At 42.6% G+C, this 16281-nt stretch overlaps 1 protein-coding gene across 2 annotated transcripts in view; it reads left to right on the top strand.

Moving 5' to 3' along the window:
• The window catches only part of lmbr1l (limb development membrane protein 1-like), a 67038-nt gene that overhangs the window by 13239 nt on the left and 37518 nt on the right, over positions 1–16281 (top strand). For both annotated transcript variants that reach the window (XM_060820998.1, XM_060820996.1), the window contains exon 2: positions 13002–13086. In XM_060820998.1, the coding sequence (XP_060676981.1) occupies positions 13002–13086 (85 nt within the window). The remainder of the gene's footprint in view (positions 1–13001; positions 13087–16281) is intronic.

The raw sequence follows: 16281 nt of genomic DNA, 5'->3' as shown, positions 1-16281 counted from the left end.
CAATCAGCATCTTGAGAAATAAGGTAGTTTTAATAACCAGCCAGTGATAAAATTAACAATTTTTGCCACTGAGATAAATTTTACAGCATCTGACAGTTGCTGGGTAATACTACTAACTTGGTGCTAAACCAGAATTTCAGCAATGAAACCAACATGCTGAAAACAAGTCTACACACCAGAGGCTCAAACAAAGACAGGATATCCTCTTTGAACATTAAGTGTGCTGCAGACAGGCAGGTGGGAATTGCATCACACTATGTATCTTCGCCCCTCTGCTGCTGAAATCTAATTGTGGTTGACGTCAATACATGATGGACTATTCTGATGGTCTTGCTGTTTTCCATTCTCCATCCTCTATTTATCCACAATTCTGCATATTTTCTGTTGCATATTAAGGCTGGTTATCTGTTATCCATTATTTTTTCACTGATCTATTTGAGTTCCAGATCCCCTATGTGTAAAATTGAAATACTCTTTCTTGTGTGTAAAGTTCAGCCATGGCTTTGTTCCACCCTGACCTTGCAATCTTCTCTATCCCTATGCTCTATCCTGAGCACCTTATTCTTCTGACTTTTGAATGAGCACTCACATTGCAGCAGCAGCAGCAGCTCCAAAAGTGACCGGCCATCTCTTTCTTGACAAGCCCTCTGCTTTGGTAGTGAGTGCTTGAGGCTGCAGTGGGTCGCTTCCAACAATCCCACAGTGTCGTGACTTTGGGGAAGACGAAAGAGTTAGATTTGAGCCACGACTTGCCTTTACTCAATGTGCACGCACACGTTTTCAGGAAAGTTTCCATTTTAGAATCCTTTATCTGAGTGAGAGTGAACCTTCAAGTGGTGACCATCTGGAACCTTTTTCTGCCTATCCCAAAGGCCACCAAGATTACAGAATCTTTTTGGTATTTCAGTCTGGTCTTCATTATGCTTTGAAATGTCATGTTTGAGCTGCATTTCTTGCAAATTTAGCAATGTGAATTTTCGCGTTTGAACCTTCTATTTTACACCTTTCACCATTGGTTGATGACACGGTCCTGTCCCCTTTAGTCCAAGAACTCCCCACCTACGTTCGGGACACCACCCACGCCCTCCACCTCCTCCAGGATTTTCGCTTCCCCGGTCCCCAACGCCTTATTTTCACTATGGACATCCAGTCCCTGTACACCTCCATCCCCCATCACGAAGGACTCAAAGCCCTCCGCTTCTTCCTTTCCCGCCGCACTAACCAGTACCCTTCCACTGACACCCTCCTTCGACTGACTGAACTGGTCCTCACCCTGAATAACTTCTCTTTTCAATCCTCCCACTTCCTCCAAACTAAAGGAGTTGCCATGGGCACCCGCATGGGCCCCAGCTATGCCTGCCTCTTCGTAGGATATGTGGAACAGTCCATCTTCCGCAACTACACTGGCACCACCCCCCACCTTTTCCTCCGCTACATCGATGACTGTATCGGCGCTGCCTCGTGCTCCCACGAGGAGGTTGAACAGTTCATCAACTTTACTAACACCTTCCATCCCGACCTGAAATTCACCTGGACTGTCTCAGACTCCTCCCTCCCCTTCCTAGACCTTTCCATTTCTATCTCGGGCGACCGACTCAACACAGACGTCTATTATAAACCGACTGACTCCCACAGCTACCTGGACTACACCTCCTCCCACCCTGCCCCCTGTAAAAACGCCATCCCATATTCCCAATTCCTTCGTCTCCGCCGCATCTGCTCCCAGGAGGACCAATTCCAACACCGCACAACCCAGATGGCCTCCTTCTTCAAGGACCGCAGATTCCCCCCAGACGTGATCGACGATGCCCTCCACCGCATCTCCTCCACTTCCCGCTCCTCCGCCCTTGAGCCCCGCTCCTCCAACCGCCACCAAGACAGAACCCCACTGGTTCTCACCTACCACCCCACCAACCTGCGCATACAACGTATTATCCGCCGCCATTTCCGCCACCTCCAAACGGACCCCACCACCAAGGATATATTTCCCTCCCCTCCCCTATCAGCGTTCCGCAAGGACCACTCCCTTCGTGACTCCCTTGTCAGATCCACACCCCCCACCAACCCAACCTCCACCCCCGGCACCTTCCCCTGCAACCGCAGGAAATGTAAAACTTGCGCCCACACCTCCACACTCACTTCCCTCCAAGGCCCCAAGGGATCCTTCCATATCCGCCACAAGTTCACCTGTACCTCCACACACATCATCTATTGCATCCGCTGCACCCGATGTGGCCTCCTCTATATTGGTGAGACAGGCCGCTTACTTGCGGAACGCTTCAGAGAACACCTCTGGGCCGCCCGAACCAACCAACCCAATCACCCCGTGGCTCAACACTTTAACTCCCCCTCCCACTCCACCGAGGACATGCAGGTCCTTGGACTCCTCCACCGGCAGAACACAACTACACGACGGCTGGAGGAGGAGCGCCTCATCTTCCGCCTGGGAACCCTCCAACCACAAGGTATGAATTCAGATTTCTCCAGCTTCCTCATTTCCCCTCCCCCCACCTTGTCTCAGTCGGTTCCCTCAACTCAGCACCGCCCTCCTAACCTGCAATCTTCTTCCTGACCTCTCCGCCCCCACCCCACTCCGGCCTATCACCCTCACCTTGACCTCCTTCCACCTATCCCACCTCCATCACCCCTCCCCCTAGTCCCTCCTCCCTACCTTTTATCTCAGCCGGCTTGGCTCTCTCTCTCTTATTCCTGATGAAGGGCTTATGCTCGAAACGTCGAATTCTCTATTCCTGAGATGCTGCCTAACCTGCTGTGCTTTGACCAGCAACACATTTGCAGCTGTGATCTCCAGCATCTGCAGACCTCATTTTTTACTTACTGATGTATTGCTAGAATAGTTTGCTGCAAGACACCCTTGAGGTAATACGCAAAATGAGCCAATAAACAATGCACAGGAAACAGATTTAAATAGCTTCATTAATTCTGTCTATCAGTTGAGTTCAGGTGAAGCATCTATCTAACTGTCAGGAGGGTTTGGCTCACTGTATAGCACCCTCTCTTCTGAGATCGAGGGTTGGATTTCAGGTCTCAGTACCATGTGAGTGCTGTGTTTTTGAAGGGCCAGTACTGAGTATTCAGATATTAGGTGCTGACTTTCAGATGTGAAGTTAGACTTGAAACCCTGTCATCTTGGGAGGGTGATAAAAAGTCCAGTGGTATGGACTTGACAAAGGATGGGATTGTTCTCCCGGGTGTTCTGGCCAGTATTTAGCCCCCAATTAATATCACTAAAACTTGCTACATTTACAAGTGTGCTATGTTTAGAGTTCAGAAAAAAGTCTTCATTTGGCTGCGAAGTGCTTTGAGTCATCTTGAGGTCATGAATGGAGCTATACAGTTCAAGTTCACATTCTCTGAGAATGGAGTCTGAAGTATAATTTGAAGAAGTTTAACATATTGATCACTGTAGGAAAGGTAGTTTTTGCCTTGTATCAATATAAACTTGGTGAAAGAGGATCCCAAAAGTCTTGTATCTTTCACCAAGTCAATATTGGTGAGTTTTAGCTTAATAGCTTTTCCTTCTATTGCTGAACTGTTAAAAGTTTAATTTTGAAATTTTATTTACTCTGTGACCTGACCTTTCTTCAATATACTAGGCTTTTCAAAACAAATTGGTATATCTGATTTTCACTGTTTTGCAGCTTGTAGTCATCCTCATGTAAAACCCAATTTTAACCATTTTTAAATGATTGTCTTATGAGTTGCTTGATAGCAGTAATGACGTCTACCATTAACTATTTCTAGTGGAATAATGTATTGTGAGCAGATTGGGAAAAGCAGCACAGTGTCCTGCAAAAGAAATTGGTGCACTGATCAGAAATTAATGAAAACAAATGCACTTTAAGTCTCCAATGTGCAGTAAGTATAAATCATTTTTTAGAGTTTGGTATTATAAGTAGCAGCTTTTATTTTCTTTTATACCCTTTCATTTGAGCCTACAATACACAAGTGAGATGGCTCTTCAATAACTTTGTGAAAATGAACCTCATCTTTAAACTTCTTTCCTGGTTAGTGGACTTTTAAATAAGGAAATTTCCTTCATTGTGTTTGCCTTGATGAGATGCTACCAGAATTTCTATCTTGCTATTTTGTCTTTTACTCTCTTGGCATCTTTGAGCTATCGATAAAGGGATACTCCTGAACCTCCTGATGAAGAGTCATTTAAATTTGAAATGTTAGCTTGCACTCTGTCCATGGGTGCCGTCTGACCCACTGTGATCTCCAGTGTTTGTTGTCTTCACTCCTGAGCCATTGACCTTTTTCATAGCTGCCAGGTTTGGTGGTGTTGGATGTCAGCAGATGTGATTCTGCTAGTTTTAAACCTGTTAGTAGAAGTTAACAGTTAAACTGCTGGTCTGAGGGCAAAAGGACAGAAACATGAGTCACTGCTAGTTTGTAAATCTTATGCTTTTGGTTAGAGTCTGCAGTAAAATCTACTTCCAACAACCAGCTAGGAGGAAACTGTTCTGGATTGATTAAGTTCCTCCCAATGGAGTTTGTTGCAATGTTTTCAGAGTGGAACAGGATGCTGAGAGCTGAGGATGTTTACAATCCCATCCTTCCAGCTGTGTGTGAAAATGTTCACTTGACTTCAAGCACGAAAGACTGTAGTTATCTTTCTGTTCCAACAAGTCCTCTGGATCCTGTTTTTTTAACTTTTAGGTTTATAGGCTTTGAAGAAAGATTTTGCAATGTACGGTGCATTTTACATCCTCTGGAAATCCCAAAGAAGATCAGAGTCAATAAATTACTAAATGTATTGACTGACATTTATGATCATCACAGCAGCCAATTTTTACAATCAGTAAAAGGCCCCCAACAATCAACGATATAAATGACTTAAATTAATATGATTTGATGATACTTTTTTTTCAGGGGAAATGTTAACAGAATATTGGATAATTTCCAGCTCTTCAAATCGTAGCAGCCAGACATTTACAGCACCCGAGCCATTTGGGCCATCAAGTCATGGAGCTCTTTTATGCCACTTGAATAGTTCAAGAAAGATGGGAAATTTTTATGAAACCACTTTTTTTTTTGTTTAAGAAGAAAAAATAGATTTGCAGTTATATAACTACTTTTGTGACCTTTAGACATCCCAAAGTGCTTTGTACCTAGTTAATTACTTTTGAAATGTGGTCACTTCTTTAATTCAGGGAAATACCTCTGGGGTTCAAAGTTTTAAAGTGTGAAGCTTTCTGCTTCAATTGGGTTCTTGACAAATTCAGTGGTATTTTCTTCTTCCAATTTTGCGATGACTCCTGCCCATGGTTGGTAACTTACTGACTAGAGAACTGTTGGAATGAGTCCATGTTGTCCTATTCTGCTAATGTGTATACTTTAAATGTACCTTTGCAGTTAGAGAAATGCTATGATTTCTAAGATTTTTGTTCAAAACTGTGATGTTGTGTGCAGTACTTGCAAATGAATAAGGGGACTTCTGACAGGCCCTGGTTGGTAATTGAGCTTAGCCTGCAAAATACTGGGAACTATGCCTTCACAACAGCAGCATTTGAATAGCGTCTTTCAGATGGCAAAATGTCCCAAGGCATTTTGCCAACACCTTTTTAGCAAACGGAATTTGACACAGAACCACAGAGTGATACTGGGACAGTTGACCAAATGTTTACTTCAAAAGTTAGGTTTTGAGGAGTGAATCAAAGAGGAGGAACAGAATTTACAGCCAAATTGGTGAAAGGTGAGGAAGGAAGTGGGGAGTGCCTGTACAGATGTCCCTTTAACCTCTCGTCCTTTCTCACTAACACTGAAGAAGCTGGATTGTCCAAAACATGAAGTACTGAGTGCTTTTTTTTTGAGCGATTTATGGTTCAGTGCTGATAGGTTTAGTTTGGAACAATGATTTTGTGCAACCAAGTGGAGCAAATTAACTAGATCAACCCTGGGGATATCTCCCTTGTAGCAGAAGTACAAAAATATACTTTTAAACAGTTTCTGAGCTGGTTTGTACATAAATATATGTTTCTAACGTGTTGGAAATTTATTTTGGCTGTGCTGGGCAGAGGAGGATTTACACTGGCCTTGTAATGTACTCTCAAAACCACAAGCCATACTAAAAAATCTTTAGTTGGGAGGAGTTAACTGATTTGTGCAATATTGTGACGGTTTAACTCTACATCCCGTTCTACAAATGTATCAGCATTGAATTCTTCCCAACTCTCAAGAATCTACAATGAGATAAGTGGCTTCTGTGAATACAATCCACGGTTATGAGATATGGAATTCAGTGTTGGATTTGTTGTTTGCAGCAGTGACTTTGTGTATATTTGTCTGATAATGCACAATTTCATTGTGATTAGGAAATTAACGAGGTTTTTTTTTGGCTTTGGTAGTGATGTCAGTGTTTAACGTGTTCTCCCTTTCTAATGAATCATGCAATCATATCAATTCGATACTTTTTGTGCAAAGTAATGTCATTTGCAGTTTTCAAATGGACTGTTCATGTCCAATAAAAATCTTTGAAGATTCTTTTGCCAACAAATTTGGGAATTTCATGTAGGTTTTTAAATTTGCTTAGGATCCCTAGTAGACAATTGAATTTTGACAAATGCTCAAACTCTCTGATTCAATATTTCTGTGAACTATTTGACTGACCATTAAACATTTAGCACATACAAAGTTTGTGAGAAGAATTGTAGCTCGGGTGCTCGTTGTTGTGGTTCTGTTCGCCGAGCTGGGAATTTGTGTTGCAGACGTTTCGTCCCCTGTCTAGGTGACATCCTCAGTGCTTGGGAGTCTCCCGTGAAGCACTTCTGTGATGTTTCCTCCGGCATTTATAGTGGTTTGAATCTGCCGCTTCCGGTTGTCAGTTCCAGCTGTCCATTGCAGTGGCCGGTATATTGGGTCCAGGTCGATGTGCTTATTGATTGAATCTGTGGATGAGTGCCATGCCTCTAGGAATTCCCTGGCTGTTCTGTTTGGCTTGTCCTATGACAATAGTGTTGCTTGTCATCTGCATGTGTGGCTATAAGGATAGCTGGTCGTGTCGTTTCATGGCTAGTTGGTGTTCATGGATGCGGATTGTTACCTGTCTTCCTGTTTGTGCTATGTAGTGTTTGTGCAGTCCTTGCATGGGATTTTGTACACTACATTGGTTTTGCTCATGCTGGGTATCGGGTCCTTCGTTCTGCTGAGTTGTTGTCTGAGAGTGGCTGTTGGTCTGTGTGCTGTTATGAGTCCTAGTGGTCGATAAGAACATAATCATACTACCAGCAGACAAAGGCAGAATGACGGTCATCCTGGACAAAGCAGAGTACATCCAAAAAGCGCAACAACTCCTTGCAGATACCAACACCTACCAAAAGAGGGAGTTTGACCCCACCCCACAGCTCACCAATAGGATAAACAACACACTGAGGAACCCACAAAAATGAACAGATAACCAGATTTGACCTACAAAGAATGCAACCTGAAAGCAACAACACCCCCAGATTCCATGGACTACCTAAAGTGCACAAACCAGACATCCCACTCAGACCCATAGTATCATTACCAGGGACACCATCACACAAACTGGCTAAAGAGCTACAGCAGAAACTGAAACACCTGATCAGCGGATCCAGACACTCTATACAGTCAACACAAGAATTCTTGGACATCATCAGAAATATACACATAGACAAGGAAGAAACCATGGTCTCATTCAATGTAACGGCACTGTTCACTTACATTGACAAAACCCTAGCCACAGAAACAATATCCAACCTGCTGGACATACAGAACAGACAACAGGACGTTGAACCTATCAACAAAGACGGCATACTCAAACTACTGAACCTGTGCCTCACAACACACTTCACATTCAACAACCAAATATATGAACAAATCAGCGGCACACCCATGGGCTCACCCATCTCTGGACTCATAGCAGAAGCAGTAATGCAAAGATTAGAACAAACAGTCTTACCGCAAATTCAACCCAAACCCTGGGTCAGATATGTGGATGACACATTTGTAATAATTAAAAACACAGAAATAGAGAACACACCCAGGATCATCAACGCCACACTCGCAGGAATCCGATTCACGAGAGAGGAAGAAAAGGACAACCAACTCCCATTCCTAGACATGATGGTACAGAGAACATCGAACGGAGAATTCACCACAAAGGTATATAGGAAAGCCACACACACAGACCAAGTCCTGAACTATGAAAGCAACCACCCCAACACACACAAAAGAAGTTGCATCAAGACACTGTTCAAAAGGGCCACAACTCACTGCAGTACACCAGAACTGCAAAAAGAGGAAGAAGAACACCTCTACAATGTATTCGCCAAAAACGGATACCCGTGCAATTTCATCAACAGATGCCTAAGGGAAAGACAACGGAACGAGGACATGCCGCAACCCAAAGGATTAGCCACACTACCATACATCAAGAGCATTTCCGAACTGACAGCCAGATGACTGCGACCACTAGGACTCGTAACAGCACACAAACCAACAGCCACTCTCAGACAACAACTCACCAGAATGAAGGACCCGATACCCAGCATGAGCAAAACCAATGTAGTGTACAAAATCCCATGCAAGGACTGCACAAAACACTACATAGGACAAACAGGAAGACAGCTAACAATCCGCATCCATGAACACCAACTAGCCACGAAACGATACGACCAGCTATCCTTAGTAGCCACACACGCAGATGACAAGCAACGTGAGTTCGACTGGGACAACACTACTATTATAGGACAAGCCAAACAGAAAACAGCCAGGGAATTCCTAGAGGCATGGCACTCATCCACAGATTCAATCAATAAGCACATCGACCTGGACCCAATATACCGACCACTGCAGCGGACAGCTGGAACTGACAACTGGAAGCGGCAGATTCAAACCACTACTGGCAGCTGGGGCTAGATTGGGTTGGGATATCTGGTTGGCATGGACGGGTTGGACCGAAGGGTCTGTTTCCTTGCTGTACATCTCTAGGACTCTAATAGCTGAGGTGGCTTCCCACTGCCTTCCTCATTGTTTTTTTATCTTGGTAGAGTACCTTCTCCTATGTGGAGTGAAAACAAAACTGAAAACCCATCTACCTCATTACATTGGAGTGGCATCCTGTCCCATTGGATGCATGTATCTACTTTCTGGATGTCAACCTGAGCTCCATTTACCAGGGTCCAGAGCTGTCTGAATTTGCACTCTGACACCCTTAGTTTTCTTTGCTCTGGGCTAAGGAGAACATTGGCCAAGGTTGTTGCCCTTGAGTGCTGTAAATTTGAACTGTCCGTGCAGGTGTTTACTCGGGACAGGATTGGGTTTGGCTATGAAGCGCTCTTTCTCCATATTGAAAATTTGAAATTGTCTGATATTCAGAGTGTAATATTTAAAACCTTTTCACTTTCAGAATGTCGGTGACAAATTTAAGTGGAAACACAAAAGGTTACAGGCCTTCAGTTTTCCCAACACACTGATTTTAACAATACAGTTGGAGAAGTTGTGTGTTGAAGCTAAGTGTTTCCTTGCAGTAGGAGGGCTGAGTAATTTTTGAGTTTTTTTTTTACACATTGGTTTGAATTACTTTGGTAGACTTTGCAGAGCAGGTTATTGCTCTCTTGGCCAAAAATATTACACGTGCATATATGAAAGCTAAGTCAACAGCTTGCAAGGCCTGTGGTCTCGGCACCTTGTGTGGCTGTGAAACTTGGAAGGTATACAAGTCTAAAGGGGGGGGGGGGGGGGGGGAGAAAAAAGCTCCATAATTTCTATTGTTATTGCTGCACGTTAAGGGGGTCTCCTGGCAGGACAAAATCCCAAATGCAGCAGTCCTCCTGCATACTCACCAAATAGAGGTAGCTTTGGCTCAGTCTTGTCTATGTGAAAGATGGTTGTGTAACCCACGACTTTCTACATGATGACATAACCAGAACCTGATGACCAGTAGGAGCCCCAAGTGTCCTTAAAATTGTGACATGAAGACTCTTAAACAGCAATTATTCCATGGTTGCTAGCTTACGACAGGAAGAATGGTGACACTTTTGGGCTAACCTGTATCAGTGGCAAGAGCTGCTTGGCAACAGACACCAACACCGAAAACAATCCACAATGATTTTTGTAGCAGGTTCTGCCACTTGGGTTGGTTTCTTCAGCTGTCAGTAAGAGTGTACCAAATGAAGACTCGCCATCCAAAATGGTTTTGTTTACTCTGTGCCCGTCATCTTCTGGGGATGGATGTATGCCAGACAAATGGAATGCATGTGTAAAATAAAGTCAGCAGTGACTTTTTCACATCCTGATACAAAGCCATTGTGTCTTCTTTCCTCCTCCAGCCCCAAGTAAATTTTCAGCTGAAATGGTGCACAACTGAAAAAGAAATTAATGGAGAACAATTGGAGTTCGTGTTTAAAATAAAATCCACCAAACCTGTTTTAACTTTTGGTTGTTTTGTGTATACCATCTACAAGAATTTCATAATGATGTGTTTTGTTTTGGTTTTTGGCCAAGCATTTCCTGATTGCTTTTTAGATTTATTGCCATGTGTCTAGTAGAAAATCTCCGTGTCATGTGTGAATGCCTGGAATATAGGTTATACATGTGCCAGTCTCTGTTGACACAAAAATACATTTGTGGCTTGTAGCTGTCACTTGAGACCTGTGCAAACATGTCTATTCTTAGATCCTGCATCAAACTAATGCACTGTGTCTTTTTTGTTTGTATCTTTGCCCAAGCTAAGGAATTGCTGTTTAATCTCTATACACGATACAAGGATATGCTTGTTGTTGAAATATGGTTTAGGATTGGGTTCCACACATTTGGCAGTGCAGAAGTCCCTGCCATGTTCTAATTGGCTAGGCTTTCTATTTTACTACAGGTAACAGCGGGGCTGGAGAAACTCAACAGGTGTCGAGAGAGAAACAAAGTTAATGTTTCCAGTCTAGTTTCAGAACCGAAGAGGAGTCATGGGACTCTAATTCCGTTTTCTCTTCATGTAATGCCACATTTGATAAACTTCTCTGGCACTTTGTTTGTTTCAGCTCTCCAGCCACTGCAGTATTTTGCTTTTGTTTTCTAGTTTACTCTTTCCTCTTGCTATTCCCTTATTCACTCTGTCCCCTCCCCTCCCCAATGTAAAGGTGACGTAATGAGTTGAACCGTTTATTTCCACATCTGGAAACACTGATGTCTGGGGTTGCTTGTAAGCCTTAAGGGTCACTGTTTAACTTCGAATCAATGAAGAATTTTATGTGAATCGTTTACAAAATTTTACAAAAATAACTCACCAGTTTAACATGTTTGTTGTGTGTTTTTGAACTTTTACAGGAATATTTTTGCACAAAAGACCATTTGGGATCTGCACCCCCTAAAATGATCTGATCCTTGTTTTGTTTTCAATGAGAAAAATTCTTCTTCACCTCTTGAATGTCTTGGTTTTTGCACAAGGGTACTGCTTCCTAGCAGGATAACTGAAAACCACAGATGTGATCATGCTGCCCTTTGGTAGTTTGCCCCAGACCTGGATAATGCTCGTGGCCAGCACTGTGAGCCATGGCTAACCGTGGAACTAATGAATCCTCAACCATTGAATCGTGGGGTCGGCTTGACAGGCCACATGGTGTATTCCTTCTATTTCTTTTATTTTGTTATTTGTTATCCCTTTTTTCCATTCACCTTTATTTTGTTGTATTACCCACATCATCTGATTGCAGTTGACTCCTTCGGGAGGGTGGGTGGGAGTGGTGGGGTGCAGTGATTTCTCAGCTGTGACCTTCCTGATTTCTTCGCCCACTCCCCTTGTTCATGGTGGGAGCAGCCATAGTACTCTGTATGTGCTTGGCTCCTATCAGGAACAGTAGAGCAGACTCTGTCACTGCTGAGCAGATATGTGAATGGTCATGTTTGTGCAGCTTTAACAATCATAAGAACGGAACCAGTTTATCTGCAGGAATAGGTTGTTTTTCTCAAATTATTGGTTGTATCATTTTTGGGTCTGGACCAGTTTAAATCATTGGTCATATAATCAACCATTTTAGTTCAGGCAGACCAAGTTACACTTGCCTCAGTTTTATAGTTCACTGTTTAGAAACCGGGAGCTTTCAAAAAAGAGATTGCAAACAATTAAAGAAATTACCTCTTGTATAATACAAGGAAGAGGAATAGGCCATTCTGACCTCCTTGAGCCTGTTCTGCCATTTCAATCAGATCATAGTTGATTTACCATTGTTCCATATCCATTAATATACCAACAAAAATCTATTTCTCATGTAATAGATTTAAGACATAATAGTGAGACTTTAAAATGTTGTGGTCTGGGATCAGTTGTTCGGATTGCATATAGATTCCATGGAACAGTGCAAGAGAAGGAATGCAGCTCTGTATTCTTCAAATATACTTGCATCTTGAGGAAGAACAATGAAAAAAAGTACAGAGTGATTGAAAGGTGTCTTGTGCATTGTTTTCTAAAAAAAAATCCTCCTGTTAATAATTTTAGAATCACTGGTCTGAACACAAAACATTTTGAGAGTTTTAGTCCTGTTGCACTATTATGTTGAGCAATTCCTCCCAATTGAAGTGTAGCATTTAAGACCAGATTTATTCAGTAAATGGATGCATGAAAGAGAAAGGGACTGTTTTCCGAGTTTTTTTTGGAGTTCTTTTTGGTGTTTTCCCCGATCTTGTTTCTCCACTTCTTCCTGATGGCAGGTGTGCCAGTCTCTGGTACTTCATCCAAGTGTAGGTCCCCATAATGGAGGAAGGTACTGCAGCTGATCTCTCTCATACTGCCCTGCCAGGCAATAGGAGTTGGTGTTGCACAGCTAATTATGCCATCAAAGGAACCAACTGTAGAGTTTTTCAATTCCGCTTTCCAAATGAGAGCTAGGTTTCACTTTACATGCCTAAATTTCAGCAAGTGATGATTGGAGAAGGTGCACTTGAATATTTTGAGTGGCATTTCTATTGTCTGATCTAATTGTTTTAGCTCTTAACTGTTTTTTTCTCATGTTCTTTCTCCACAGATCTGTGCACTACTGTTCACTGCTTTGTATATTCTCTCCTATCTGGTAATCACTCGATTTAAGAAGAATGCAGACTTTGCAGCAGGTGACTTTTTTTAAAAACCTTTTTTTCTGACAAGTTCTGAAATAACTTACTCTGACTTTGTCTCAGGTGATCTGTTTTAAGGCTTTGGGTGACATGAATTATTAGTTCTGATTTAAGGCTGTGGATACTTCCAGTGTTGGTCATTGGTGGGACATTGATACACATGTAATGTGCTGTTGTAGATAAATACAGCATGGATCCACTGTCTTTTGGCATTTGCAATGTATACTGTAACTCTTTACAAAGCCTAGTGGTAGGTTTAATGTGATGCTTACTTTCAGATGTGAGCATCTTGATTTTAAAGGGCATTAACCAAGGTATCCTAAACTAGTAATTTTCTTTCCCCCTACTTACATGGGGACTGATGATATTGTTCCTATGTCAGAGGTGTGATACAAATGCAAGTTGTTGGGTAACATATGTGTGAAAGGGTGGTGGCTGTCAGCCTGAAAATCCTGATGTGTGACTGCTTATGTACGCAGGTTTCATTTCTGGTTTCAAAATTAGTAAGTCTTCTGTTCCAAGTGTGCTGAGTGGTGAAATGAGAGACGCCCCTTTGTTAACCAAGTTGACGAGATTGGTGAAATATTGAAGGATTGCATATGTTTGAATTGCAGCTGCTGCAGTTCATTGATTGCTTCAATGTAGAAGAAGAGATTTAAAACCCCTTATGGCATGATCATCCAAATACAACAATTTTTTTAAAACAAAACCATTTTACAGTTAATGCAGATGTTGGAAATTTAAAACAAAACCAAAGTGCTGGTGCGACTCAGCAGGTCTGGCAACATCTATGAAGAGAAAAGCAGAGTTGATGATTCAAGTCCAATGACCCTTTATTCAACTTGAGATGTTAACTGTGTTTCTGTCTCCACAGATGCTGCCATACCTGCTGAGTTTCTCCAGCATTTATTTTTTAATTTAGTGTTTTAATGATCTTCAGAAAAGATGAAGGGTAAAGGTTAGGTGCAGGGGTAAATGTAGGGGAATGGGTCTGGGTGGGTGCGATTCAGCGGGTCGGTGTGGACTTGTTGGGCCGAAGGGCCTGTTTCCACACTGTAAGTAATCTAAGTAATCTAAATTATTCTAAATGAGTCCTATCTGAAATACATGAGCTTGAACTATCCCATATATTTATAATAATTGATAAATAACAGCTTGGCCATCCATTGTTGAGATTTCTGCAGGCTGCTGATAAAGTAGACTGCAATAAGGAATTTGTCAGAACTTGATAGTAACACCATTTTAGAAAAAAAGGAAAGTTTTCACTTCCATACGCTCCTGGAGAATGACTAACCCACTTAAAAGATATATATCCAAAAAGCTTTGCTATTCTACCTCCAGCCTCTAAAACGTAACCTTCACTCAGCACCACCCTTTGTCGCAGCTCAAATTTGTCTTAATTTAAAAAAAATGCAAACTATTTACTGGGTGCAATTCTGAATTGTAAAGAGTCCAGTACTTCCTTGCATCATGAAAGCTGAGTGACGTAGACTCTCTTGCCTGCAGCATAATGTGTCTTTTAAAACAAATGCCTTGCCATCAATTGATGTCCAGTTGCCTTTGTCACTCTCAGCAATGCTGTCATCAATTTGAAACGTCAGGACAGCTCTCCCAAGGCAGAACCTTGTCCTCGGGGGAAGTAGTGGGGAGGGAGAAGAGGATTTGTTCCATCAGGTTTATATTAAATGTTGAGACTTGTTTCCATTCACAGGGCATGTTTCCATGATTGGGTTTGTTTCGAAGGCTGTTTAATTAATCTACTGTAAGTTTATTATCATTCAGCCTGTCAGCTGAGCTAGAGTTTGTGTGGAAAAACTGAAAGACATTGAACACTAATTTCTCTCGTGCTCAAATCTCCATGTTTTCACCTCCCGTCTATTGGAAGCGATGAATTAAAGAAATGCTTGTGTTGAGAAATTTCCCACAGCAACAGATCAGAATCATACAGTTTGTTTCAAGCATGGGGAGTTTGGTCTGAAGCATGACAAGTGGTTAAAACATCAGTTAGCAAAAAATTGGTTATTCCAATGTTTACACCATTCTGAAGTCGTAACATTCCTGTCCAATACAATCCCACCTCTTCAAGTCTCTCCCACCCCCGATTTCTTTCTAGTTATGTTGTGATTCATTCAGTACGAGATTCCACAGGGCCTTACCTTGGGCTGTTCATCACCCCAAGCCAAGAAGGCAATTGTAAGTGAGTTCCTTAAACACAGAAAGAACTCCTTTTGGTTTCTGCCAGGGCCAGTTGGTTTCTGACCTCATGACAGCCTTTGTTCAAACATGGACAAAAGAGCTGAATTCCAGAGGTTAGAAGCGAGTGTCAGCCCTTGACATCAAGGCGGCATTTGAGCGAGTGTGGCATCAAAGAGACCTAGCAAAACAGGAATCATTGGGAGTTGGGGTCTGGGACTGTCATCTGATCGGTGTCATATCCGGTACATGGAAAGATGGTTGTGATTGTTGGAGGTCAGTCATCTCAGATCCAGGATATCTCCACAGGAGTTCCTCAGGGTAGTTTCCTCGGCCCAACCACCTTCAGCTGCTTCATCGATGACCTTCCCTCCATCACAAGGTCAGATATGGGAATGTGTTGACATTGGCAAACCGTGTTCAGCACCTCATGACACTTCAGGTACTGAAGCGGCCCATGTTCAAATGCAGCAAGACCTGGATGATATCCAGGCTTGAGCTGAAAAGTGTCAAGTACCATTTGCACGATACAAGTGCCAGGCAATGACCACCACCAATAAACCCACTGCCCCTGCAATTTAATAGTATTACCGTCACTGAATTTCCACTATCAAGATGCTGAGGTCAGCATTGACTTGAAAACAAACTGGATTAGTTTGTTAGTTCTGACTCCCCCAGAACCTGTCCACCATCTTCAAAGCACAAGTTGAGACAGCGATAGAATATTCCCTACTTCTGTAGCTCCGACAACACGTAGAAGCTTGGCACCATCCAGGACAAAGCAGCCTACTTGATTGGTTGCATCCACAAACATTCACTCTCTCCTCCATCAATGCAGCAGTGTGTACCATCTACACTGTGCACTGCAGAAAGGTGCCAAGACTCCTGTGACAACCCGTTCCAAAACCAAAACCTTTACCATCTAGAAGGGCAAAGAACAGCAGATACAGGGGAACACCACCACCTACAAGTTTCCCTCCAAGCCACTCACTATCCTGA

The sequence above is a fragment of the Hemiscyllium ocellatum genome, chromosome X, assembly GCF_020745735.1.
Source record: "Hemiscyllium ocellatum isolate sHemOce1 chromosome X, sHemOce1.pat.X.cur, whole genome shotgun sequence".
NCBI classification, from domain to species: domain Eukaryota; kingdom Metazoa; phylum Chordata; class Chondrichthyes; order Orectolobiformes; family Hemiscylliidae; genus Hemiscyllium; species Hemiscyllium ocellatum.
The sequence above is the reverse complement of the archived record's forward strand: the minus strand, read 5'-3'. Positions and strand labels throughout refer to the sequence as shown.